The sequence below is a fragment of the Cebidichthys violaceus genome, unplaced genomic scaffold (assembly GCF_023349555.1).
Source record: "Cebidichthys violaceus isolate CVI_PGR_0920_01 unplaced genomic scaffold, fCebVio1.0.p SCAF_24, whole genome shotgun sequence".
Taxonomy (NCBI): domain Eukaryota; kingdom Metazoa; phylum Chordata; class Actinopteri; order Perciformes; family Stichaeidae; genus Cebidichthys; species Cebidichthys violaceus.
The window spans coordinates 2,615,336-2,642,541 of record NW_027176417.1 but is presented as its reverse complement, the minus strand read 5'-3'; the positions used below and the strand labels follow the sequence as shown (position 1 = coordinate 2,642,541).

Sequence of the window (27,206 nt, the reverse complement as noted above, 5' to 3'; positions counted from 1 at the left end):
CCATTAATCATGCGCTGGAGTCATCTAATGATGCAGAGAGTCGAGTAGGGAGGCAGACGGTCACAAGGGCCAGACAGAAAGGTGATCTCTTTTGTTTCCCGTCTGAGTCAATGTTGTTTACTGTGGTAGACAGAGGAAGAGAGAGAGAGAGAGACCGACAAAGAGGAGGGAGAGGAAGAAACCGGAGACCACGGGAAGAGTCCAGTTCGTCCCCACAGGTGTGCTGCTTTTCACCAGATCGTCACTTGAAACACGAGCAACGCAACATTTGTAGTCTTCTAGTTTCCACGCAATAGTTCTCTTTAAAGGAGCAGTGGCACAGTGCGTTATGTGTGTTATATTTCTGGGGGGGGGGAAACACAGCAGCAACAAGTGGTTTGTCAAAATAGCACATTGTTTATTTTACAAATGAAACGTTTAATTCATGAGCAATAAAATACACAATTGCTCAGTTCAGTACATTCAGGGGTTTTGCTGCTACAGCCTTAGTTTTTATTTTATTTTTATTCTAACAATCAGCACATGGTGGCTGATTGTTATCCTATATATATATATATATATATATATATATATATGTGTATATATATATGTGTATATATATATATATATATATGTGTATATATATATATATATATATATATATATCATAGCATCATCCCATAATCATTTGTAGCCACAGTTGCCAGTTTAGTGTTGCTTAAAATGACCAAATAAAATCAGAAGTTTTGTTATTTAAAAAATATTTATATAACATACAGGAGATGCTTTTTATATTTCTCACAGGTTGTTGCTGCCAGAGTATCCTAAAAATAAACAATATTTAACATTAACGAAACAGGGACAAACATATCAGTCTGACAAAAATCAATACTTCATAACTACTTTAAATATTTAACGGCCTGAAAACAAATTTGCTCTACATCCATATAGCACAGACACAACTGAAATCTCTAAACTGCAATCAATCAAACAAACTTTTTTTAAATCAAAAATCATTGTTTTTTAAAAGCTGTATGTTAGAGGCCAGAATTAATCTTGCAGTGCAGGCAAATGGGCAATTAAAGACATTCAAATTCACAATAATAATTAAAACTGCTGGAGTACAAAGACATGAAAATAGTTTCATTGCAAAACAATATTTAGTATTGATAGTGACTTAAATACAGTATTTTACAACTCCACATGATTTCCTCTTCAAAATATCACTTTTAAATATGAAAAATTTAAATATTTACAAATAATATTACTTAAGAGTGTGTAAAGTTAAATTACTAGAAGTGTTGCCATCAGTTTTGATTGGATTCAGCCGCGTATGAGAGAAATGTCCAAAGAGGAAAGTAGAAACTGGATGGTGAAATAGCTTAAATTAGCGTTTTATTATACAGGGTCTGGCATTAAACCTCTTCTCTCGAAGACAAGTTTAGACTTTTATGTAAAAAGACGTTTTTTTTTTATCATTAGCCTAAATAAAAAAAACAAGCAGCCTCACTCCATTCCTTTCAGTATAGTTGTTCAAATGAAACTCTCGTGTTGGAAACAGCCTCCGGTGCTCTGAACGCATCACCCAAACATGCTGTCACCATTTCCACCTCTGCTAAAAGAGGGAATATAAGGCCCCCGGCAACGAAACGTTACACGATTTCTGCAAAAAACATCCTTCAACCCATTAAACATCTCGTGACTCAAGACTGCCAAAGTGCCTAAAGCTTATTTAATCTTTAAAAAAAAAAAAGCATGGAGTCTGGTCTGTTATTATTTTATTCCACTTTCCATTTCACACAGTCATGAGCGGTGTCTCTGCTGCATGCCGGTGGTTGAATATCTTGCTCCAACACGTCGCAGTGGGGATGAGCGCTGGCTCCGCGTCTGATTGGTCCGTCCCTGCTGTCCTGCTTTTAGGTAAGTGTGATTGGTGCTTTAAGAGTCAAACATATCTCCTCATTTTCTCTTTGGCTGAGATTACTCCACTTGTGTGAATTTAACTGTTTTGTCCTTGTTTCACTGGGAAGCACTCCCGTTTTCCTTTTGAGTGTCAGAGCACAGACAGCGTCAATAGAGCTCCTCTAAGCGCTGCTGTGGTCCGGCACATGTACATGTGTAGTTCCACCTTCCTCTCAGGAGGCACTTCCTCCTCAATTTCCACTTTCTTTGAAGGCCAAAAGGTTTTTGAGCTTCCCGTCGAGGGGCGATGCGTGGCTTCACCTGCAGTCTTGCTCCTCTGCCTGCCTGCGATTGGTCAATTCCACTTCGGCCTCATGTAGTTGGGGATGCACTGGCAGACCTGGTGGCTGTAGTAAAAATCAGCCTCGCACACACGTCTGGGCTTTCTGCACGGCAACCTGTAGCAGCTAGACAGAGGAGGAAGAAGAGAGCGCAACCAAGAGGAAGATGGAAAGTAGGAAAAAACAGAGAGGAGGAAGTGAATACACAGAAAACAGAAAGGTTTGGAACAGAATATTTTTTGAGGGAAGGGTGGAAGAACAGAGTAGAAATAAAAACACAGGGGAGCTTATGCTCTCTTGGCATGAATTATCAATTATTCAGATCTTCTCGTCCTTTTTTGGATAAAACCCCGATCCAGAGTGCATCAAACGATTCTGTGCGTGAGAAAAAGAGGGAGTAATGCGAAGAGGGAGAGGGGAAGAATATGGCCAAAATTCTGGGAACTCTCATCTTCAAAATCACAGTAGGTGTATTGTCTTCTGTGCGCCACCTCCTGTGACCAGATGTTGAATCAAAAAAAAAAAAATAGACAAAAGAATGATGGGAAAAGTATCGCGCGTACTGGAATACTAACGCCCCATATTGTGTTGGGCTGCACCAGCTATTCAACAATCCATTCTAACTTTGTAGATACTTCTGTGAGCTTTCCCACACGATTACTGATCCCTCATATCAAAGCCCATGTCTGCATTCATGCGTTTCCCTTGTCACTCCGTCCGTCTCTGGGTCTGTCTGCTCACCGTCACCCAGTGCACCCCGTCTGCCTCTCTGCGGGCCTCTCGGGGTCAGGGGGAGGTGGAGGTCTTGCGTGCCGGCTGTGGGAACGGCGACACGCATGCAAAACAACGCAGCTGGGACGTTTTGTACACCGTGTGTCCATAAAAGGCCATATTGAAACATGTGAGCTAAAGAAAACGGAGGAAGAAAGTTGTTCTTTTTACGCATTTTCGGAATGCATGACATGTCCATTGAGGGTTCGCTTGCTTTCTCCCCCTCTAACTCCCTGTCTCTCACAGCTCCGGTTCTCTTTCCTCACCCCTTTCTCTCGCAGAGATCAAGGGTGAAGACTTGTGGTGGCGGTCAGCAACTCAGCGGACCGGACCAGTTTGCCCAGAACAAGCCACTGGTTCAGGTAACCGCATTTGGAAAAATTGGAAAATAGTTGTCTCCAAATTGAGGTTGCTGTCTTGTCCTTAACTACAGTCCCAAAGAGTGGGAGCTTTGAAGAGTGAACTAATATGCAGAGCAGCGAAAGTGACACAGAAATGTTAACAAGCGAATATCCATCATGCCAATACAGTTATGTCATTATTGCTAGTTCCTTCTTTCAACGCAATGAAAGTGTTCCGATTATTGTCAAAAGCAGAACAGCTGGAAGTTTTCTGGAACTGCGGGTTTAACGTCAGAATTTTGTGGAATTAGGAAAAGAGGAACCAATAACCTGTAAATGCAATAACCAAAAACCAGAGCAGAGGACAGACCTACCTGCAGAGGTTGGGGTTGAACCGCTTTCCCTGCAGCAGACACGACTGCTGACTCTCTCTGCACTGACACAGGCAGGTGTTGGGGTTCAGGGGCTGGTTCCCGGGACACTCTGCGGCACACACGCAGCCACACAGCTCGTCGTCCCACCGCTGGCCGGTGGGGCACCACTTCCCCTCGCCTTGACCTACACACTGGCATTCACCTGAGAGAAGAAGAGAGTTTCATTTTATGATGAAATCCAGACCCTCAGATATTGGATTGTGCAGCTCTGTTGGTGTTTTTGCCAAATATCTGGTGGTCAGGTTCTGACTTGTTAGATATTTGCATGAAGCTCCATTCTGGCTCCGTCTTGCCTGGTTGCTTTCCAAATTACAAGCCTTTTTATTGGGAACTTGGTGTATTTACAGTAAATCAATCCTTGTGAAACCAGAGGAAGCAACAAAAAAGAGGTATTTTTAACCACTTTTCATCCCTATTAAAGCATGAGAAGCTGTTGTGTTACATCCTCTAAAAATCCCTGACTTCCTCTCTGACTTTGACTTTGAATTCTCTTTCCCACATCGTAAAATATTTTCAGTAACTGAAACCCTCCTTACAGGTGTTGTGGTCCAGCTTCCATCCTGGATCGCAGCTGTCCTCGGTGAGTCCATTTCGACAAACACACTCGCAGGTGGACTCGTGCAGAACCCTGTTGGGCCCACAGAGAGCCAGCAGACCCGAGTCCAGCGCATCTGGAAAGCCAAGTGGAAAGAAGGTAAAAGTTTAGTTTCGTCTTTCTGAACATCACGCGCAGATGGCAAGCAACTGATTCTGATCACTCTCTTTCCCATCGGTATCTACGTTCAGTCAATAAGGTTCGCCAGTTTATTATTAGAAATAGAAGAAGTAGCTGGAGGTTGAAGGCACGGTAGTTCACTGCATGACAGTACAAGTAAAATGCCTCAAAGACACTTTGGCTTCTCATGTTACGGTTGAATAAACATTCCCTCCGGGGGGAAGTCGTTCCAGATTGTTTAATTTGCCACCGAGGCATCATCATCATCATCATCATCATCATCATCACCACCACCACCAGGCTGTGGTGGTGGAATATTTGAATACAATTCTTTGCAGAAGTCTGACTCACATCAGCGGGGGGGGGGTTTGAGGTGGAGCACATTTTGGATGACTTTGCGTTTTATTAGAAATAAAAGCACATTTCTTGAATAAGATAACACGTTTACAGGGGGGGTGGGTTGTGCACTCCACACTGCAGGGGTCGACAGGTGTTGTTAGAGTCTCTCACTATGTCCCATCCTGAACCTGCTGCTGTATCCTCCCACTACTCAAACCCTTCACTGACGAGGTAAACCCTGTTTTGTCTTAACTGACCAACGTGCCTCACGCACACTTACCCGTCTCTCTCTCAGAGTAGTTTATGGCGTCTGTAGAGACACACACACAGTTCACTGGATCCCATAATGATCCGGAGGCGCAGGGGAGGTCGGGCGGGGAGCACCTGCACAGACGCACATATTAGAAATCCACAATGTGACGAATGACTCAGAAATGCGCGTAAACACACACAAACACACACGCGTCACCCACAGGTGATCTGTCGCGGCTCGTCTTATGATGGAGTGGAGCGGCCGCTTGGAGAGGCATTCGCACGAAGTGTGGTTGACGAAGGTTACCATGATGACGGAGCGATCCATCCTGGGCGGGGAAAGTTCCATCAACTGGCGGGAGGAAAAGAAAGATGAAGGTTAGAGATGTGTGTGTGTGTGTGTGTGTGTGTGTGTGTGTGTGTGTGTGAAAACAAAACTGTAGAGCGTATACTTCTTTGTCTTTTTTCCTTCTTCTTCTGTCTTTACAAGAACACTGGTTGTGAGTGTTTTGAAGTGTTTCGGTTGACGTGTAGAGGATGATGTCATGATTGCAAGATTGCGCAACTGTGCGTGACTCTTGACTTGATGTCCAGTCGGAGCCAAAGGGTGTCCCACTGCAGTAGGGCGGTGTTTGCGATACAGACGAGCTTGTTACACAACTGGGTAGGTCTCTTTCTGTCCTCTTTCCTGAGGCAGTTTGAGGTGTGAGAGCAGGAGAATGCCAAGACGGCCGTGTAATACGAAGCGAGTGTCGATCAGTTCAAGTGCTCAGACGTCTCCGACATGGGAATAAACAGGAAGAAGCCGGCTGCGCCACTCACCGTCTTGTTGACGAGCGCGTGACTCGTGTTGGTGCAGTAAAAGGCCTCGTTGGTGCAGCACCCGCCGCACCGATGCAGCGCCACGCAGCGAGGGAGGTAGAACTGACTGGGGGATTCTGGGTACTCTTTGGCCACCTCGAGACACACCTCTCTGGGCTGGCATGAGGTCCGCTGGATCTCCTCTAAGATGACTGAAAACACATGTGATTCAGTGTGTTTTGTGTCATGTGTTAGTAGAGGTTTTGGGGTGATGATAGGAAACCATCAACCAACAATGCATTTCATTTTTTATTTTAAATCCAACTTCTATTTACTGCATTTACGATGTACTTCTGTCTGTCTCAAGTGCAAAGAATCTTACAGACTGACGTGATTGGAGTCTTTGGAAGTTACCCGATAATATATTCAGAAACCACTACTTTGCCGTTTATCGAAGCAACGTCAGCTAAATTTACTGTGTCGTACATTTTGGGAATAATCTCGACGTTTACCTTCCAGAGTCCCGTCCACTTTGAAAAGAGCCTCCTCCCTCGGCTGACCCCACAGGTCGTCGCCGTTAGAGTGGACGGAAGGGCTCGCTGAGGAAAAAGACGGGGAAGAGGAGGCGGCGTGCGAGGATTTCTTCCTCAGGCACTGCTGAAGCAAACTGTATTCGGGGTAGAGAAGCTGTAATAGCTGATCCACACTCGTCACTGACTCCAAACTGGGCTGGTCATCTGACAGCACTGGAGCCTGGAGGACAGGAAAGAACCGTGCAGACAAACGTGACTTCAATGACAATATGTAGTTCTTTATGTGTTGCCAGAAAGTGTTGTCATCACTAAGAGAAGGAGGGGGGGGGGGATTAGGTTGAAATCGATACTCTTCGTCTTTGTTTTTTGGAGGAAAACTATTAGACACTGTAGAATTTACAGGGTAAGCGTTTGCTGGTTTGAGCTGGTGAAACAGTGAATACCTCACGCGGCTACCAATGTGTTGCAACATGTTACTGTTGGCTACTGTTAGTTATTATGGTGTGTCTTCTCCTCACACACACACACACACATTGTTGCATTTGAGCACACGAGGAAGCTACAAAGTCTGCGTTTTCTTCATGCCTTGGTAGTGCTGTTCTTGTTCTTGTTTTGTGGTTCCCTTTCAAAGCTTTCAGACGGCTACGGACTTAAAACAGAGTCACCTGAGGCAACGTGATAAAATTGGAAATGACTTGCCCTGCTGCTGCAGTGCCCTCGAGCAAGACGCTGTGATCTGACCCAGTTTACCAACCTGGTTGAATTTTTTATTCTACGTCTAAGTCCTTTTGGTTGCCTTATCAATCAAATTTGATTCTGGTATTATTCCTAAAAGGTGCAACGTGGCCAGACTTTTTGTTTCAAATATTAAGAACGTTGTTATTATTATTATTGAGCAGAGTTGTGTTGTATTGTTACGTGCTGGACCAAGTCTGTGTATGAAATCTTCAGCTTACAGTAGCTCCATAAACATTTCCCGCGTTGAGTCATCCCCGTAATGATTTCTTTTGCTGCCGCCGTGATAGATGACTCCTCTCCGCAGAGATTCCTCAGATGAAAGATTACTTGTGTAACAGACTGGGTCGTCTGTGGGGACCAAACGTCGGCCGTTTGAGTATCACATATTAATTCTTCCTCAGGGGAGTGAGCGTGGTTGTTTAGGTTCCCAGGCTTAAGACGAAGCAAACTGGTACAGCTGGCATCACCCAAACAGAAACCAGATCTCCGTCGTTATCAGCCTCTCCATTTATCTCTTTCCGGCTCTCCGTCTACCTCCCTCTCCCTCTCCGTCTCTTTCCAGACATCTCATGTGTCTCAACACATGCAGTAAGCTGTGACAACAAATGTGAAGTTTGTATTTGAACAAGACCGTATAGAATACAAGACTAGGAAGCCACAGCAGTGCTCACATGCTGATATAACGGCATGCAAACATCTGATGGAAACGCAGTTTCAGAGATAAGTAGAGGCTACAAATGCCAGCATATTTTCCTTAAACATCACTGATTTACACACATATTTTCTGCCAGTGTATCTTTTTTTTGGGGGCCAGATTTTGGTATTTGCCAAATTTACCACCAAGGGCTCCATAACTGTTAATAGTCAAGAGACACAATCTATAATAATACTGACAGTTGGAAGGATGGATTCTTCTCTCTCTTTCTTTCAAAGTCTTCCCAGATTCCCTCCCTCTCTCTCTCTCTCTCTCTCTCTCTCTCTCTCTCTCTCTCTCTCTCTCTCTCTCTCTCTCTCTCTACCTCTCTCTCTCTCTCTCTCTCTCTCTCTCTCTCTCTCTCTCTCTCTCTCTCTCTCTCTCTACCTCTCTCTCTCTCTACCTCTCTCTCTCTCTCTCTCTCTCTCTCTCTCTTCTTTGTGTGGTTAAGTGATTGCATGACATGAAGTCATCGCTGTGGGACTATGAGGTCATGTTGGACGGATGACCAGAGCTCTGGGGTCCAGCATTAGATCCTGCTCGCACACAGACTCACGCACATGCACACACCCATGCATTCGTCACTCACTCCTCCTTCTAGTATGAACTTGTCATGTCTGCAGCTATAATACGCACAAACACACAATTTAACTCCTTTAAACAATTGATAACTAGCTCGTCCGCCAAAATATGTGATTGTGATTCATTCATTCCACTCCAAGAGGATTATATTATGTAACATCTCTTCCAGTGAATTTGAACACAATCCTCTTGCAGTAAACTATTTCAACATCAAGAAAAGACAGAGAGAGTTTCATGACACTGCCTGACACGTTTTTGAATTTCCACAGTAAATAGTTTCCTGGTTGGCTCATAAACAGCATTTACAGTAAAGTAGACAGTTGACGTCACAAGCTGTGACTCTACAAAAAAGGAAACATGTTTGTGACTCTTTGAACACGTGTGAAAAGGAAGTGATTTAATAAGCTGGGTCTGAATTCCTTTAAATGTCCAATGTGTACGATTTGGTGTCCAGGCGGCCAAATAAGTGGAAACGCAAGTGTCTCTCTCTGGAACCAGTGCTTGGTTTGTCCGTTCTGGGCTCCTATAGAAACATGGCGGCAGTATGTAGATATATAAAAAAAAAAAAGCTAATTCTAAGCTACTGAAAGCAACAATTCTTATTTTTAGGTGATTATTCATATTCCATTTCTGCCAATAGATGCCCTTAATGTTGCACAATGTTCCTTCAATGGACCTACTAGAAGGAGCGTTTTACTTGTCCATTGAGTTTATTTTAATTATAACAATATACATTATCAGAACGTCTATTTAAGGAGGGTAGAAGTGGTTGAATGCAACCGAGTACATTTGCTCAAGTACTGTACTTTAGTATTAAATACAAGTATTACGATCTTTCAAAAGAGCACAGAGCTTTGATATCCCTTCTCTCTGTTCCTTTAATTTGTCACCTGTACGTAATCAATAGCAGACACACATTCACGAGCTGTAGGAGTTAGTGAAACTCCTCCACAGACTATGAGTTTTTATAGATGAAGGGGGAATTAAATGTCTCACCTCGGTGGCCATGTCTCCAGTTGGGTAGTAGTCCGTATAGTCTTGTCCTGAGCACAAATTGCTGGCATTAAGCATCCATAGGAGCAAAGCTGTTATCCACATAGTGAGGAGATGGAGAGGAGAGGAGATATCAGGGCAGAGGAGGAGGAAGTTAGTGAGGTGAAAGAAAGTGAGGGAGGAGAAGGAGGAGCGGGAGGGTATCACAGACTCGGCGGGTATCTCTTTGCTCCTCTCTTCATTCTATCCTGGGACAAAGTTGCTCTCCCGGCGCAGGTTGTTTGAAGTCGGGAAACCAGCTGAATAAAACATGATGAGGAATTCGGCTCCCCTTCTCGGCGTCAAACTCGGCTCCTTTTTTCTTTCACTTCAGCAGTGCACTGCGTCTCCATTCTCGCTTGATTTGATGTCAGGTGTCTGTTTGCCTTTTATCTCTGTATGTCTTTGTTGACCTTCAACTTTAAATTCGAGTCTGTATTTTCTGTCTCTCCCTTTTTTTTCTTTCCAGCCTTGGTTGTCTTCGTCTCTTCTCCTTCGCCCTTCACACTTGCCTTCTTTATCTGTATTTTCTCTTCACACAACAGCTGTGCTCTTCCCCTCCCTCGCTCAGATTATCCCTGCCTCTTTATCTGTCTCCTGTTTCTTCCCCGTGAACCTCCGGGGCAAAGCTCTGTCTGTCTCTCTCTGGACTTTTTTTTTCTTTCTAAATCTGTCACAACTTTTTCTGTCGGGCTGCCTGATCCTTTGAGAAGCATCAAAGAGAGAGAGAGAGAGAGAGAGAGAAAGAGAGAAAAAAAAAAGAGGGAAGAGCTTTTTCCAAATCCTGTTTCCAAAAAAAAAAAAGTAGAGTAGTAGCAGGAGGTTTAACCAAAAAGGCCAATCAGAGTGAATGTGCGTCCTGCTCATAGACGTCCTGCTGGAGTGAATGAGAACAAATACAAGAATAGGAGGATTGTGGGCGGAGTGAAGGATTTTGAAGGAGCTGATTATACTAGCACACTTCTTTTTATTCCCCCAGAAAGTGTAGGCTACACAGTGTCTGCAGAAGCAGTCAGTGCCTTGGCACTGACACACTTCCTCTTAACACACGCCGTCATCCTCCTCTTATGGGATTTAGATTCACTGGAGAGCCTATTTGTGCTCTTTAGAACTTTTCAAAAAAAAGAGGTCCGTCTGTCAGTTATGAAATCAGATGAAGCTCACATGCTCCTTGTCACTCTGACTCGTTATCTTGAGGTCTTTGTCCTTCCATCTTTGTAATCCCTGGTAATGGGAGCAGCTGCCAGTAAGACTTAAAAAATGTGCGTGTTCGGTAGCAGCCAGCGGTGATGTATGTGTGAGTTGCTTAACTGCAGCACTAAGTGCCTTTTTATGAGCTGCTAATACCTTTGATGTCTCTCTCTCTCTCTCTCTGCTGCTTCTGCTTCACTTCAGCTGTCGCCGAGTCCTGCTGGTGTCTCTATTCACCTATTTCAATTGCGTGAGAGACAGACGGATGTAAAACCACACATTTGGTATCACACACCTGCAGCTCCACACCTTCTCCGCCTTTACTCCTTTCACACGTCATCGAGCTCCATCGTTGTCTTCCTCACTCCCCCTCTCGCCTCTTCTCTCGTTCTTTCTCCCTCTGGTTTTTGCCGTTCAAGGTCCTAAAAGTGGCAAACTTTGCAAACCTCCTTAAACTATACCGCCCCAAGGCTGTGGGCATCTGTGTCTGTGTGTCATGGAGGATGAGGAGGAGAAGGGGAGGGCAAGAGGAGGTGAGCAGCAGCAGGAGCTTTGTCTAAATTATATCTCTCACCCCCCCCCCCCCCCCCCCCCCTTCTCTCTTTTAGGGCAAAGCCGTCACAGACAACTGTAAAATAAATTATGGGGAACGCAGACGGACAGACAGATGGGAGACAGGAGGCCGACAGCGACGAGGAAGGAGAAAGAGGTGTGTCTGGGAAACGCTCGAGTGAGAAAACATCCGATATTTGGGCCAGTCACTGCCAGCCTTGTCAAGGATTAAAAACGCACCCCCCCGCTCGCGCACACACACGGTGGCAAGTGTCTGCATGCAGTACGCTTTATGTGTTGAAATCTGTGCAACCAAAATCCACATTCCAGTCATTGCTTTCTCCATTTCATCATGGGAGGGTAGAATTAGAGATAAGAGATTTGTCCTGTTCAGTAGAATTCTGTGGCACGTGTCAGAGAGTCCAATGTTCTTGTTTAAAAAGGGAAACCAAATCACTAAAATGAAAGGATTACAGGTTTGAATTTGAACCTCTCTGATAAAATATGTATTGACCACGATCCTCCCCAGAGGCTGGAAACAAACCAAATACAACTGAACAAAACCAACACAAAAAAATACGCTAATTTTGCATCCAAAATGACATCATTTGTCACGTCTCAGGAGCCACTGCGACGTTTGACAGATGTCTTCCATGCTGTGCCGCAGATGAACTTGGTGAACTTTCTGAAAATCAAACTGATACTAACGGCGCTCTCACACAGTTGAAATATTTGAGGTTAGTGGCTCAATCACAACATTTTAAAGGCTCATATCAGGTTTTACACAGAATAATAGAAAAGGTATGTGTTAAATCAGCACATCCCAAGAAAGGGAAACTACTCACTTCCACTTATCATAACAAGGTTAGTAGTGCATTTATGACAACTAGGAGCTTTGTAAAAATGCACTTGAATGACCCTCGAACACCAACAAACACGTCTGAACTGGAAACGGAGCTCCTCTGAGCTCCAGGTGCCATGTGGATCTGAGATGTTGTACAAAAACTGGAGAAACCACACTGTTAACAACACATTTGCTCTCGGAGACAAAGAAAAAAATCTTTATTGTTTTTATTTTTATTTTTCTTAGTGCCCACGTTTCCCTTTCTCCAGTCATCAACTAAACATCAGCATTTATTTATAAGGAATTATTTTACACTGCGTCTTCCGAACAACTTCCTTGACTTCAAAAGGTTTTTTATGCAATATAGAAAATAAAAAACAACATCAAAAGAAACGTCCTTCGAAAATATATTTAATTTTCCACATAATATAACAGCAAACACCAACACAAGAGATATCGTTTGTGGCTCAGCCGTCCTTGCTCAGCATCGTCTCCGTTTATCCAGCGGCGACATCCTGTGCCCTGCAGAAGATAGAGTGCCCTTTGCGCCAGACACCGAGTCCACACAGCGGAGCCATTGTGCTCTCCGTAGTCGTGGTGAACCGCTTCCTCTTTTTGCGTCAGCGACAGTTTAGAGCATTAACGGCGTCCGCGGCTACTGAGCTGACGCTGGCTGCACTGGAGGCTCTTCGATGGGTTCAACCGTCTTCATGCTCTCGAGTCCTGGCCTCGGTTTGGCCAGCCTGCTGTAAATAGTCATGGCCTGAGGGTAAAAGAACGCAATAGTGAGAGATACTCATGATAAAAACATGAAATATGATATTTCTTTTTTAACTAGAGTATTTGTGGGGCGTAACCGGTGTACCTGTGTGACCATTCCGCTGACGTCACCGGTGTTAGAGGGCAGGAGCACCGTGTTGGACTCTTTGGCGAGGTTGGAGAAAGCGGAGACGTACTGTTCGGCTACACTCAGCGAGGCCGCGGCGTTTCCGTTCTGTCAGGAACAAAACCTGGTTACTGTAAAATACTGGGAATAACGTTTCCAAATAACCCAGGATGATTTCTAATCCTTTAATGACAAATTACTTCATAACACATCGACTTCGTACCTGTTCAGCCAGAGCATCTGACAGCAGACGAATGGCCTTGGATTTGGCTTCTGCTTTGGCTAACACAGCTTGGGCCTCACCTTGAGACAACACAGAGTGTAAAGGAGCACCAAAGTTGATTTGTTTTGGATTTACAGTATATTGTGGGCTTTAAACCTCCTATTTCAACATTCCTCTTGATTCGCTTCTACTCAAATGTTTTGGTTTGTTTAAGGAAGATCCTCGTGTAGTGTTGTAACACAGTCTGCCGGCACGCAATTAAATGCTTTGTGGATTCAGAGTAATGACGGTCCTACAAGACCTTCAATTAAATTTGTGATCACACGGTTCATGCACGTAACCAACCGGCTGCTTTGTTTATCTGCTCGGCCTTCTCTCCCTCTGAGGCGAGGATTTGGGCCTGTTTGCGACCCTCTGCGATGTTGATGTCGGCTTCTCGTGTCCCCTCGGACTCCAGCACCGTGGCTCTCTTCTTGCGCTCGGCCTCCACCTACGCAGGAAACGGAAGAACAAGGATGGAAATATTTCTCCGCCGCGGAAACAAAATGCTAAAATCACCCAGCGACTAGTCGAGAGAATATTCACAATGCAATAATACTACTTAGGTTTCCTAAAAACGAGGTGGTACTGCACAGAATATTGCTAAATGTCATGGTTATGTGTCTTACCTGCATCTGCATCGAGTCTTTAACACGAGGAGGAACTTGTATATCTTTGATTTCATACCGCAGGCAGCGGATTCCCCAGTCGTCGGACGCCTGGTTGATGGAGTGGACCATGTTGGAATTAAGAGACTCCCTTTCCTTAAAGACCAGAGAGGCAGCAGGTTCAAGGTACACACCTGTATCATTATTGTGTTGCAGTGTAACACACACAAGGCAGATGTTTCTTACCCGGAATACTTTATCCAGCGTGAGTTTGCCCAGTTCTGATCGCATTGTGGTTTGAGCGAGCTGAGTCACGGCATATTCTGGATCCTCTACACCATAACTGGCCTAGAGGGACACAGAACTCGTTAGTCTCGCGTTTAATCCAGCTATCTGGCGCCACCTGCTGGTAAAAGACAGCTACGTACCTTAAAAGGATCTAAGATTCTCAAATAAAGGACTCCGTCAATTTGCAGAGTCACGTTATCTGTGTAAAGATGGAGAACATATCAGTTCATTCAGCCATGACGATGGTTAAATAGACCAATAATAAGCACAGCTGTTCGTTGCCTTGACTTTTGCCAAAAACTTACCTTGGGACACAGCTGACTGTTCAGGAATGTCAATAACAATCTCTTTAAGGCTTTGCACATAACGAACTTGATCAAGTATGGGAATGAGGAAGTTGAGTCCCTGTAAGAAAGGACAAAAGATTGGGTTAAATGATGTTAGTGCTCTATTAATGTACACCAATACATTGATGAATTGTAGTCCTGGAGATAGAAATTGGCCTCTTCTTATACCGGCTCTAAGATGCGGTGAAAGCGCCCCATCCTCTGGACCACCCAGGCCTCCTGCTGTGGCACAAACAGCACCACGGTGTTCATGGGTAAGCGGGAGGCCCATCGTTGCTGGACTGGAGTCGGCCACAGTCTGGGCACCGTCCGCTGGGAGTTCTGCAGAGACAGGAGACAGGAGACACATAGTGACGGACAAATCAGTTAATCTGTCCCAATTATACCCACATTTACTTCTCCCTACGGGTTAAGGTGGAGTCTGTGGTTAATGAGATAAATCTATATAATTTTCCCTGTTGCTTCATGTATGTTAATATTGTAAAATACATCTTATTTTTTTTCCTTGAGCAAATGTTTGGGTTGTGGATAATTGTAGAACATTTTCTTAAATTATATTAAAATTTCTGGATTATATTTAGTGCCCAAGTGCTTGTTAAGACTTCCGGTTAATGACGTCATCCCGTAAATGCGTGGCCGCAGGTGAAATGTAGTTATTTTATCGATTACAAGGTCTAAACTAGTAGTAGTGCAGTAACGTTACAGAGATATATATATATATTTAAAGGGTTTGAATAGAAATCGCAGTGTTTATTGATTGCACATATAGAAAGCTTAAATGTCAGGTGCTAGCGGTTGAAATAACTAACGTAAAGTGAGTGTTCCAGCTAAAGCATAGAGCTAAAGTTAGCATGCAGCTCGTTAGCATGCAGCTCGTTAGCATGCAGCTAGTTAGCTAACCTTTCAACTCGCATAAAAGACTGTTAGTGTCAAATAAGCAGTGTTTTTACCTTAAAAACGGCGCCGCCAGCCTGACACAATGTCCGGAACATGCTTTCAATTAGAGCAGTTAAATGATATTTACACAGTTACAGAAAGGTTAAGGCGTTAAATCCAGACTGTCCCCATTGTTGTCAACAGCGTTAGCTTCAAATGTCACAGAGCAACATCGCCCCCTATTGCCTCGGAGGACTGCACTGCAGCTGAGTATAGTGTGATTATGATAGTAAAACAATAGCGTGTAACCTTTCCCTCTTATAGTATCAAGGACAGGCTATACATGGTTTATAATAATAATAATATAATAATACTATTCTAATTCATTGTATATATTGTGCATTTTTTATATTTCATATTTTTTACTCTGTTATTTTTATTGTATATACTGTGCATTTTTTTATATTTCATAATTTTTACTGTTATTTTATTGTATATACTGTGCATTTTTATACTTAATATTTTTATTTTTTACTCTGTTATTTTGATTTTGATATCTATTATGAATTGGTAGATTTAGATATAACTGTCACACTCAAGGCACTTCTTATTTTTATGTCTTTACAGTTGTATTTTTTATTTTCTCTCTCTATCTATATATATATATATACAATATATATTACTATAACGTTTTGTTAGGTGGCAAAATAGGACAACAATCTGCATTTCATTGTGTAACCGTGTTGTACAATGAAAATAAAATAACCTGTAACCTTGAAACAAGAATACATTTAAAGCACTGCTGTCTTAATACACGTTTCAAAGAGATATATAGATCTATTATTTATATTTTGCCATTTCAAACGGAATGTAATAACCACAGACAGGCGAAAAATCCAACTTTACACTTACATCTATGGATGAATAACACACACAAGTATAGCGTTGTATTTGACTTTTATTATTGCAATGGCAGTTTTTGCATGGCAGAGATTTACACATTAAACAGAACTCCAGCATGGCAGAGATTTACACGTTAAACAGAACTACAGCATGACAGAGATTTAGATATTAAACAGAACTACAGCATGGCAGAGATTTAGATGTTAAACAGAACTACAGCATGGCAGAGATTTAGATGTTAAACAGAACTACAGCATGGCAGAGATTTAGATGTTAAACAGAACTACAGCATGGCAGAGATTTACACATTAAACAGAACTACAGCATGACAGAGATTTAGATATTAAACAGAACTACAGCATGGCAGAGATTTAGATGTTAAACAGAACTACAGCATGACAGAGATTTAGATATTAAACAGAACTACAGCATGACAGAGATTTAGACGTTAAACAGAACTACAGCATGACAGAGATTTAGACGTTAAACAGAACTACAGCATGACAGAGATTTAGATATTAAACAGAACTACAGCATGACAGAGATTTAGACGTTAAACAGAACTACAGCATGACAGAGATTTAGACGTTAAACAGAACTCCAGCATGGCAGAGATTTAGACGTTAAACAGAACTACAGCATGACAGAGATTTAGACGTTAAACAGAACTACAGCATGTCAGAGATTTAGACGTTAAACAGAACTACAGCATGACAGAGATTTAGACGTTAAACAGAACTACAGCATGACAGAGATTTAGATGTTAAACAGAACTACAGCATGGCAGAGATTTAGACGTTAAACAGAACTACAGCATGACAGAGATTTAGACGTTAAACAGAACTACAGCATGACAGAGATTTAGACGTTAAACAGAACTACAGCATGACAGAGATTTAGACATTAAACAGAACTACAGCATGACAGAGATTTAGACGTTAAACAGAACTACAGCATGACAGAGATTTAGACGTTAAACAGAACTACAGCATGACAGAGATTATGTTTTCAGCAGCCTGAGAGAAGCAGCCTGTAAAAGTGTTGTTAGATCACACCAGAATTAACATCTTTCAGTGGACATTAGTCCCAGTTTAAAAAATACAAAGGTAATGAGGAAGCAGAGGAACTTTTCTTACACTGCAAACTGCAGAGATGAAATGCAATACAAGGGAAATATTGGCAATGTTTTTAAGTCCTATATGATACAAAACATGATATAATATTTCATTCATCTTATCTTATGTGTAATGATGTTTTTCAGCAGCGTGTGACAGAATAAGAAAGTCCGCAGCTGAAGCCTCTGTCTAGTGCATTGAGGACCACACAGTGAGTAATCAGATCACTCACACACACTCACACACACACACACACACACACGCAGGTAATACAGACTGTTTCATTAAAACTGAAAAGTGACCAAACAGATCATTTAGTCTACAGGATCTTGTCCTGAGAGTGAGGCTGCAGTATTTTCAGTGTGATGATGAGTTTGATAGCTTTTCTAAACCAGGGGTAGAACAGAGCATAAATCAGAGGGTTCATACAGGAGTTAAGTATCATGATACAAGACAACACTACAAAGTATGACGCGCTAGTGGAGGTGTCCTTGCCTGCTAGAGAGGGATAGTAATACGGGCAGAAGCACATCAGAAACACAGCTATCACAATCCCAAGAGTCCTGGCTGCCTTCCTCTCTGATCTTTTAGCGGTTGGAGCTAACGTAACAGTTGCAGCGGTCTGCAACCGAATGACACGCTGCTGAGAAATGGCAACAATAAACACCCTCATATAGAGAACAACCATGACAGTACAGGGCCCAAGAAAGGTGATAAAAAGGTCAACAGTCCCTGAGATGTGGCTGATGACCACCACACACTCCCCAAGGCAGGAGCTGAACCTGTCCGGCTGCCTTAAGTGTCCCCTCAAAAGCCAGCCGTTGAAGAGAAGAGAACAGGCCCAACATACACAGATACATGTTCTAACTCTGTTCAGGGTGATCTTTGTGGCATAGAGCAGTGGGATACAGATAGCCACATAACGGTCTATGGATATGAGCACCATGATGCCCACAGAGGAAGAGACCAGACAGAAAGTAACTAAAGGAGTCAGAGCACATATCACCTCTCCCAGCATCCAGCACGTCTCCAATGAGCGCAGGCCTTCGATGGGCACCACCAGCATCCCCACCGTCAGGTCGGACACGGCCAGAGACAGGAGCAGGGTGTTGGTCGGGGTGTGGAGCTGCCGGAAGTGGGAGATGGAGATGACGACGAGCAGGTTGAGAGTCACGGTGAGCAGAGAGACGGAGGCCAGCAGGGTGAAGAGCAGAGCAGTCTCGGAGCGGGGTTTAGGCAGCCACCGGCAGGAGGAGTTGAGGTTGGGAAAGCAGAGCAGAGAGCCCTCGGTGCTGTCCATCAGGGAGGAGGGAAGCAGGGATGACAAATGATACTCTCTACTAGACAGCTGATTTAACCTCCTAATCTCCCTCCCACTTTGACAATCAAAGAGATGATGTAACTTCTGTCCCCCTCATCATCATCTTAAATGTCATTAACCCCTCTTTACTTTATCTTTTCACACTTATCTTCAGTTTTTTTACTTCCAAAATGAGTTACTAAGAATTTGACAGAACCCTTCATTAGCTATTGGGTCTTGGGTGTCCCTTATTGTAAAAAGATTCATGTCTTTTTAATTTTGTTTTATTATAAAGCAGCATCAAGTGCTGTATAAATACTGTGAAAGTCTGGAAACGCTACACAAGTTGTGCCTTTAAACGAGCTATTAGGTTTATACCCGGTGTGAATGACATCAGCTGACAGGAAGTAAACATGGACCCAAACATACAAAAGTAACATAGTGCATACACAGACCGTCGCCAGTCCACATGCACGCACACACAGTACCTACAGTACATGCACAGCAAATAAATGGCACACTGCCCATCGTGCAACACACCTGTAGTCATCGTATTAGTGACCTTAATATGTACAGTAAGAGTAGAGCGGCCTCCTCAACATAGAATCATCATAGAAAGTACATGCAGTCAAGGTAAACGTCAGCGTTACAGGGGTTAGGCTCTGGCTAGCTTGACATTTAGGGCTCTGATGGACAGGGGGACAAAGGAGTCCTTAAAGCGGTTGAGCCTGCACTGGAGGACTCTGAAGCGTCTGCCCGAGGGAAGAAGCTGGTATTCAGGGTGGAGGACATGGGTGGGGTCTGAAATAATCTTCTGGGCCTGTCTGATGATGTTCATGGCTCTTTGTGTTAGCCGGGTGATCTGGGCTTTCAGCTGAACGCTGAGGTCGCCAAACCGCAGGAGGCTCTCAACGACGACGCGGTAGAAGAGGAGCAACACTTTCTGGTTGACACCAAAGACCCTCAGCCTACGGAGGAAGTGTAGCCGCTGTTGGACCCTAGTGCAGACACTTTCTACCTGAACGCTCCATGTCAGTTTGTTGTCAATGTGTATGCCCAGGTATCTGTAAGAGTCAACCTGTGCTATGTTCTGGTCATGGATAACCACTGGGGAGTGGTCTCCAATGTGTTTTCTTGACGTTGAGGATGAGGTTTGTCGCACCGCTGGACAAAGTTCTGAATCTCATGTTTGTATACGGCTGTACCTGATGTGTCAGATATGAGACCCAGCTGAATGCAGGTGTATTCAAACAGACAGTATGATTAAAAACAAAGAGTTTCATGAACATTGAAGCACGTAAACATGTTCTTGTAGAAACCCAAAATACGAGAATGAACCTGGAAATGAGCACAACATGTCTCCTTTAAGCCATCTGAAAAGACAGCAAGAACCAGAGGAGAACTGATTACCACTCATGTGTGTATAGTAAATAAATTAGTATTTGTCTTAACCCTTCGTAAATCTTTTGGTCGAACTCATGTGCTTTGTTTTTTTAAAATAGTGTTGAATGACTTTGTTAAAAACCTTTCGACACCCTCACAGCTCCAGATGAGGAGCCACAGAAGGAGCCAGACTCCTCAGCCCGGAGCAGGTTCTGGCTTCATCGTTCATCACGGCGGCCCGAGCTCTACGTCTCTCTTTGAAGGCCGAGGACCCTCAAACCACCACGTTCTACTACACCTGGGATCACAAGGTCATGTCCATCATATTTAGAAAATCTGTCAACTATACAGGATCAAAAAACAACACATCTACTCAGTGTTTGATGGAATCTAACGGGCATACGCAGTCTTATAGTTTCATACACTTAGTAAGTATACTAAGTATTATACACAGATTTAGTTCTGTATGTAATTCTGTCCTAATTATCACAGTCCATCTTCTAGGTGACATCCCATCCAGCTCATTTTTGCACACAGAGTTTTCTACAGTTAGATTTCAGTCTAAAGCCAAGTGAACTGCCATAAAAGTGGATTTATCCACCGGCATGAATGGAGAATGGACGACTGCTCTGAGTTTCGATACCCTCTGAGACATGAACAGTGTCGACTTGACTTGTTTACCTGTTTTCATTCCTACAGTTTGTTTTTTTAACACCTCAGATCGGCCTGGTGCCTCGGTGGTTTAGACGTGTCACTTTGAAGAGTCGTTGTGAAGGAGCTCTGCTAATGAGGCGTCTCTCTCGGACAGTAATCACTGCTTGTTTTTGCCGGTGGGTGAGAAGCTATAATTGGATCTCAGAGGTATTACACTCTGTTTGTTGACATAGTGTTTGTGTTCATGGTTGATGTTACATCACATTATCCAGTAATCAGGTAATCGAGGTGGCCAATTATGTGAAATAGACCCAAAAAAATGATTATTTATCAATTATAGATAACGCCACAAACAATTAGTTCAATTTTGACCCTGTTTTATAGAATAGAGTGGTTTTCCTCTAATTTGATTAGAAAGACACATTTGTGGTACAAATACACAAACAGCTGAGGCACCAAATCCACATTTGCGGAGGTGAAAACAAGACGATTGAGATACTGATGGAGTTTGTAATGTTCTGTTAGCACATGTACACATCTAAATGCTTTACATCACACCATATATTATTATATCTAATGTATTATTTACTGTACTCTACTTTTCTTTATGTTCTTACGTTTTAATTTGAAGCGCGATTCTTCCTGTTAAATCTTCCAAAACAAGCGGGTTACTGATTGAGTTAGTGTTTTTGGTGTTCAGAACTTTGCAGTGAAGCTGAATGTTCTGTTAGCTCAAGTGTTGCATGACAATGTTAGGTTTAGAGTTTTAGAGTCGTTAGTAAGCTGTCAGAGAGGCTCCGTGCTGCAGTGGTGTTGTCAGATCTCCCTCTCAGCTGGGTTTTCAATTTTAGAGACAAAACAATGAAAATAAGTATTAGTTTCAGCTCTAATATTATAATCATGCATTTCATTTGCTGACGACCTTTTTGTTAACTGGGTTACAGTGCAGCTCCATGCGTGGACTCGAGGACCAGCAGCTACAGCCCCATCACCTGTATGCTCAGGAACAACAAGGGCCACTTGTGGTGAAACAGCAACAGAGAAATGTATGTTTTTGCAAATATTTCATTCTTTTCCTCCAAAACATATACTGACCCGCATGCACACTATTATAATGACTTAGAAAGTGGCTTCAGGCATATGGGGACATCTACCTAATCTAATTTATAACATTCATCTCAATCATTGGGCCGTCCAGTAACTGATTAAGTACCTTATGTGAATGAGGTGTGGACCTGGAAACACTCATATTCATGTGATTCTGACAGAAATTGGACCATAAAATCCCCAGCCATGAATATCACTATCGAAATGAATGGTGAGGGATATGTTAATAGATCTTAGATGATCGGAAAATAATGTTTCAATGAATGACTCCCCAGGACCCCCATCCTTTGCTGGTTCTCGCCGAGGCTCGACTTCGCTCAAGTTTACGAACTGACCAGTAGACGAATCCAAGATGGCTGACAACGACCCGACGGGTTACTTCTCGCTTCTCGCTTAAAAGATAAATGGAGGACCGGAGGAAACGGGAGACTCGTGCGAACGTTAATTGTGAGTTACGATGTCAATCAGGGGCTGGACGGCCACAACAACAACAACAACAACAACACAAACAAATACGAACACATGTCGCTGCGTCCATTGCTAAGTTAGCTAGCATTAGCTTAACTTATGCTAACGTATACACAAGCTCTAAATAACATCAGGAGGAAATAAAAAGACAGAGGCGAACTGTGTTGCTGTCTGATAATGTACTGTATGGTCTTAAGGAAAAGATAACGGATTGGTGAATGAATACATCTTTACAGGGTGAAGTGTGAAGTAGAACTGCATATTTGGCTAACACTTGTAGCTTGCTAGCCAGCTGTGTAGCATACCGTAATGTATATAAAAGAAGTCATGCTATAAAGACATTCAAAATATAGGGTCTTAATAAAAAATCATGACATGGTATGCCATGAAAAATGTCATACGTTTATTTTATGGCGTACTATATCATGAAATATTTCAAATAAAAAAAGTAAAAGTATAGTATGCCTTAAATCAAGATATAGTGTTATATTATGCCATAGTATAATACGGCATACAAAAATAAAAATCTTTATAAAGTATGCCATAAAAATGTCATAAAACATTGAACAAAATACTATGATTTGCCATACAAAATTCCATTAAAATGTCATAATATAATGTCATTAAAGAAATTCAAAATAAAGTCATAACAAAATGTCATTAAACATGTTGTTCTATAGCATGCCATAAAAACTCATAGTATAGTATGTCATAAAGTCATGAAGAACACATAATATAGTATATTATAAAAAGTCATATAAACTCTTAAATCATAGTATGTCGTAAAAAAGTAAGTATAGTCATTAAAGCACATGAAGTCATAGTATAGTGTCATATTTTTCATAAAAAAGTGATATCATAAATAATACGTTTTGTCATAGGATGTCATCAAACTTTAATTAAAAAAATCAAAGAAGTCAGTATGTCATGAAGTATGTCTTTAAAAAATGTCAGTCAGGAAAAAGTATTTCATAAAAAGTATATTTAAGAATGTTGAATCATTCTTTGTCTGTCATTGGAGCAAAAAGGACTTCATATTTTATTAACGTGTTAAATTCTCTGTTTTCTGTCCAGAAGGCTGAATGAGCAAGAAGGACCTGGAGGAGACCACAACTGCAGTGCATGGAAGAAACATTTGGTGATTATCAAATCAACTAGTAGTGGTACTTGTTGTTGTATTTGTTGTTGTTGTTATAGTATGCCTTAAATATAATAAAAATAGTCATGGAAATGTTACAGTATATAATGTCATAGACAATCACAAAAATGTCACGATATAGTATGCCTTGAAAAAAGTAAGTCATTAAAACATATAAAAACATAATAGTATATTATGCCATAAAAAAGTAATAAAACATAGTATTGTGTGCTATAAATATATTCATAAAGATATGATACAAAAGTATGCCGTTCAAAATCCTGATTTGGTGTTGTAATAAATATCATCACCATATTACAGGGTCATAAAAAGCATTTGTATGTCATAGTTTAATATGCCATGAAAAATCACAACATAGTGTCATTATATATTTCATAGAAATGCCACAAAGAAATGATAAAAAAAGTCACATAAAGATAATATTAACAAAACAATTAATGAGATGTTATATCATAAAGTACTATGAATATTTCAAAATATAGAATGCCAAAAAATGTCAAAAAGACATCATAGTATAGTTAGCCATAAAAAAATCCATGATTTAGTTTAATAGTATTAAACTAATACTATTAAATAGTTTAATAAGAAATCATTATAAATATTTATATAAATAAGGTGAGAAGCTATAATTGATCTCAGAGGTATTACACTCTGTTTGTTGACATAGTGTTTGTGTTCATGGTTGATGTTACATCACAATATACAGTAATCAGGTAATCCAGGTGGCCAGTTATGTGAAATGGACAAAAAAATAATTATGAATTACCAATTATAGATAACACCACATACAATTTGTTCAGTTTTGACCGTGTTTTATAGATTAGAGTTGTTTTCCTCTAATTTGATTAGAAAGACACATTTGTTGTACAAATACACAAACAGTTGAGGAACCAAATGAAAAAATGTTACAGTATACAATATACAATATGCTATAAAGATATCATAAAAAAGACACAATATAGTATCATAAAAAAGTAATGGTATCATCAAGTCATAAAAAATACCATTGTATAATGTGCTATTACAGTCATTGTATAGTATATCATAAACACATCTAGATATGGTATCTAATGTAATAGTACAACATTTATAAAGTTTTGCATACATATTTTCTAAAAATATATATTTTTTTAAATCATAGATCCATGCATATCACTGTAAAAGCTATGCACGTGTAATATTAATGTGTGTCTTTCACTTCCATGTTAAGACAGGTGCTTGTAGATGAGGCTCAATGGATGACATCTGGGGAGAAGACCTGATACAGACCAGCTGAAGGAACGTCTCTGTGCTGAAGCTCTGAGGTAGGAGCTCTGTTCTTATTATCAGCTGTGTTGGTTTTCATCCATCTTGCATTAACACTGATACAGAGAGTCTGTTACTGGAGCAGAAGGCCGTGTGCTGTCAGTAAATGTTGGTGTTTTCTCTTCTCTGTTTTTGGTCCAGACTGCTGAATGAACAAAGAGACTTGAAGCTCCTGGAGGAGACGACAACTGCAGCGCTTGAAGCAAACATTTGGTAAATATCAAGTCAAATAGTAGCTGTTGTTGGTTTAGTAGTCATACAAATGTCATAAAAAAATATCCTAAAAGTATTATGCTACAAATAATTTCCTATTTTAGTGTCATAACATTTCTCATAAACTATGCCTAAAGTAATAAATATATTGTCATTAAAATGTCATAATATAAATAAATCATAATAAAGTCTTAAAAAGGTCATAGTGGTCCATGAACAACTTCATAAATAGATGTTGTTATAGTACACCATTAAACAAATCCAGAATATTGTGTCCTACAAAAATTATAGTTTAGTATGTCATAAATAAATACAATATGCCATACAAATATAATATATATAATGTCATAAAATAATATATGCCATACAAATATAATATATATATAATATAATGTCATAAATAAATACAATATGCCATAAAAATATAATATATATAATATAATATGTCATAAAAATATAATATATATAATATAATATGTCAAATAAATACAATATGCCATAAAATATAATATATATAATATAATGTCATAAATAAATACAATATGCCATAAAAATATAATATATATAATATAATATGTCATAAAAATATAATATATATAATATAATATGTCATAAAAATATAATATATATAATATAATATGTCATAAATAAATACAATATGCCATAAAAATATAATATATATAATATAATATGTCATAAATAAAGTAGTCATAAAAATGTCAAATAAAAATGTCATAGTATTGTATACAAAACCTGTTTTGGTGTCATTTAATTTCTAATTAAAAAGTCCTCGTATAGTATAGTACGTCTTCAAATAAATTCAATAATATGTCATAAAAAACATCATAAAAGTATTATGCTACAAATAATTTCCTATTTTAGTGTCATAACATTTCTCATAAACTATGCCATAAAGTAATAAATATATTGTCATTAAAATGTCATAATATAAATAAATCATAATAAAGTCTTAAAAAGGTCATAGTGGTCCATGAACAACTTCATAAATAGATGTTGTTATAGTACACCATTAAACAAATCCAGAATATTGTGTCCTACAAAAATTACATAGTTTAGTAATAATATAATATGCCATAAAAAACACACTATAGTGTCATAAAATGTTATGTCGTAAAAAAGTTTAGTATCCTAAAAATACATTTATAAACAATGTCATACTAAAGTCTGTAATAAAAAACAATAATGTAGTGCCATAAAAAGTTAATAATATATGTCATAGTATATAGTATGCAATACAAATATTAAAATATCAGTTTAATATATCAAAATAATCAAAAAATATTAGTGTAGTTTGTTATAAAATGTCATTTAGTAGTATAATATAGTTCATTCAAAGTATTTTCAAAAGTCACAGTATAGTTTGTCATATAAATGTACTGATATAGTTTGTCATATAAATGTACTGATATAGTTTGCACTCAGTCATCAAAACGTTGATAACCTTTGTTGTATTTATTGTTATTGTTGCAGTATTAGTAATAATTCCTGTATGTGATGCATGTTCTAACGTTGTCCTTCTCTTCTTCTCTCTCCAGATGAGTGCAGACTTTCCAGACCAGACCTGAGGACGACGGGGTTTCTTCTCTTCATCCACGTCTTCTTCTGCTGCTCTGCGGTTACTCTGAGATCTAACTTATGAGAGTGGGGGGTGGTTCGAAAGTTGAAAATTTGCTGTGCAGCTAATTTTTTTAATAAAAAAATTTCCATAACCATCTCCGTTCATTCTTCCGAAAACCCAGGAGGAGACGGACGTCTCGACCCCTGGGGCAGTGGACATTGATGTCCTCACATAGGTGAGGAGCGAACCCGGGTCGACGCCATCCTAACCGGGTACTACGTTTCCACGCCACCATGTCACTCACACTTTGACTTTTTCTCTTGGTATCTTTGTCTTCGTCCTTTGGCTGTTGGACCTCAAAAGTTACTGCACCGCATAAGAATTGAACCCATAACCTCCTGTATCCTAAGCAGTCATCTATCACCTTGAGCTATCTGTTATCTGATACTCATATTTGTGTCATTGCATATTAGTCTCCTCTGTTTTGACTGGTTGACCTTAAAAGTCACTGCACCACACAGGGATCGAACCCATAACTTCTGGTCTCCTAACCAGTCGTCCATCATCCTGAGCTATCTGATTGGTCCTTCTGCTGAGACTTTTGGAACTTATTCACCTACTTTATGGTGTCACACTTCAAAATGTAAAGCATTACTGAAGGTACAAACTCATAACCTCCAGTCACTCATAACCCAGCCTCACTTATGTCAAG

At 40.6% G+C, this 27,206-nt stretch overlaps 3 protein-coding genes and 2 long non-coding RNA genes across 10 annotated transcripts; 2 read left to right on the top strand and 3 right to left on the bottom strand.

The window, feature by feature from the left end:
* Nucleotides 1–632: 632 nt before the first annotated feature.
* On the bottom strand, nucleotides 633–10,319 carry LOC137878990 (vascular endothelial growth factor C-like). The gene is made up of 8 exons (XM_068719541.1): nucleotides 9,419–10,319; nucleotides 6,388–6,628; nucleotides 5,897–6,087; nucleotides 5,296–5,426; nucleotides 5,103–5,206; nucleotides 4,305–4,439; nucleotides 3,709–3,910; nucleotides 633–2,348 (listed from the first exon to the last, which is right to left on the bottom strand). The coding sequence occupies exons 1-8, from the start codon at nucleotides 9,518–9,520 to the stop codon at nucleotides 2,237–2,239; spliced, it is 1,218 nt and encodes a 405-aa protein (XP_068575642.1). The 5' UTR covers nucleotides 9,521–10,319; the 3' UTR covers nucleotides 633–2,236.
* On the top strand, nucleotides 1,842–4,390 carry LOC137878994 (uncharacterized). Its single transcript, XR_011103680.1, has 3 exons — nucleotides 1,842–1,899; nucleotides 3,275–3,355; nucleotides 4,307–4,390. It is a non-coding gene; the product is annotated as an uncharacterized lncRNA (long non-coding RNA).
* On the top strand, nucleotides 4,429–26,648 carry LOC137878993 (uncharacterized). 6 transcript variants are annotated; one of them, XR_011103678.1, is made up of 12 exons: nucleotides 4,429–4,462; nucleotides 5,298–5,452; nucleotides 11,254–11,354; nucleotides 13,882–13,983; nucleotides 17,476–17,537; nucleotides 20,170–20,839; nucleotides 21,608–21,709; nucleotides 22,046–22,217; nucleotides 23,313–23,376; nucleotides 24,608–24,701; nucleotides 24,844–24,915; nucleotides 26,472–26,648. It is a non-coding gene; the product is annotated as an uncharacterized lncRNA (long non-coding RNA). The 6 variants fall into 6 exon arrangements; XR_011103677.1 differs by having other exon boundaries at nucleotides 17,473–17,537; XR_011103679.1 differs by lacking the exons at nucleotides 4,429–4,462; nucleotides 5,298–5,452; nucleotides 11,254–11,354; nucleotides 13,882–13,983 and adding an exon at nucleotides 15,510–15,585 and having other exon boundaries at nucleotides 17,473–17,537.
* LOC137878991 (stomatin-like protein 2, mitochondrial) lies at nucleotides 12,243–15,473 on the bottom strand. The gene is made up of 10 exons (XM_068719542.1): nucleotides 15,383–15,473; nucleotides 14,601–14,753; nucleotides 14,391–14,490; nucleotides 14,226–14,284; nucleotides 14,044–14,145; nucleotides 13,819–13,953; nucleotides 13,496–13,640; nucleotides 13,151–13,230; nucleotides 12,907–13,035; nucleotides 12,243–12,804 (listed from the first exon to the last, which is right to left on the bottom strand). The coding sequence occupies exons 1-10, from the start codon at nucleotides 15,422–15,424 to the stop codon at nucleotides 12,697–12,699; spliced, it is 1,053 nt and encodes a 350-aa protein (XP_068575643.1). The 5' UTR covers nucleotides 15,425–15,473; the 3' UTR covers nucleotides 12,243–12,696.
* LOC137878992 (trace amine-associated receptor 13c-like) lies at nucleotides 17,646–18,626 on the bottom strand. Its single transcript, XM_068719544.1, has one exon. It carries the CDS (start codon nucleotides 18,624–18,626, stop codon nucleotides 17,646–17,648), a length of 981 nt encoding a protein of 326 aa, XP_068575645.1.
* Nucleotides 26,649–27,206: the final 558 nt, after the last annotated feature.

Coding starts and splice junctions, on each gene's coding strand:
- LOC137878990 (XM_068719541.1), bottom strand. CDS start 9,520: ATGTGGATAACAGCTTTGCTCCTATGGATGCTTAATGCCAGCAATTTG. Junction 5,207..5,295: donor CGAGCCGCGACAGATCACCT/GTGGGTGACGCG, acceptor GCGTCTGTGCAG/GTGCTCCCCGCCCGACCTCC. Junction 4,440..5,102: donor CTACTCTGAGAGAGAGACGG/GTAAGTGTGCGT, acceptor TTGGCTTTCCAG/ATGCGCTGGACTCGGGTCTG.
- LOC137878991 (XM_068719542.1), bottom strand. CDS start 15,424: ATGTTCCGGACATTGTGTCAGGCTGGCGGCGCCGTTTTTAAG. Junction 14,146..14,225: donor GAATCTTAGATCCTTTTAAG/GTACGTAGCTGT, acceptor GTGTCCCTCTAG/GCCAGTTATGGTGTAGAGGA. Junction 13,641..13,818: donor AAGACTCGATGCAGATGCAG/GTAAGACACATA, acceptor TTTCCTGCGTAG/GTGGAGGCCGAGCGCAAGAA.
- LOC137878992 (XM_068719544.1), bottom strand. CDS start 18,626: ATGGACAGCACCGAGGGCTCTCTGCTCTGCTTTCCCAACCTCAACTCC.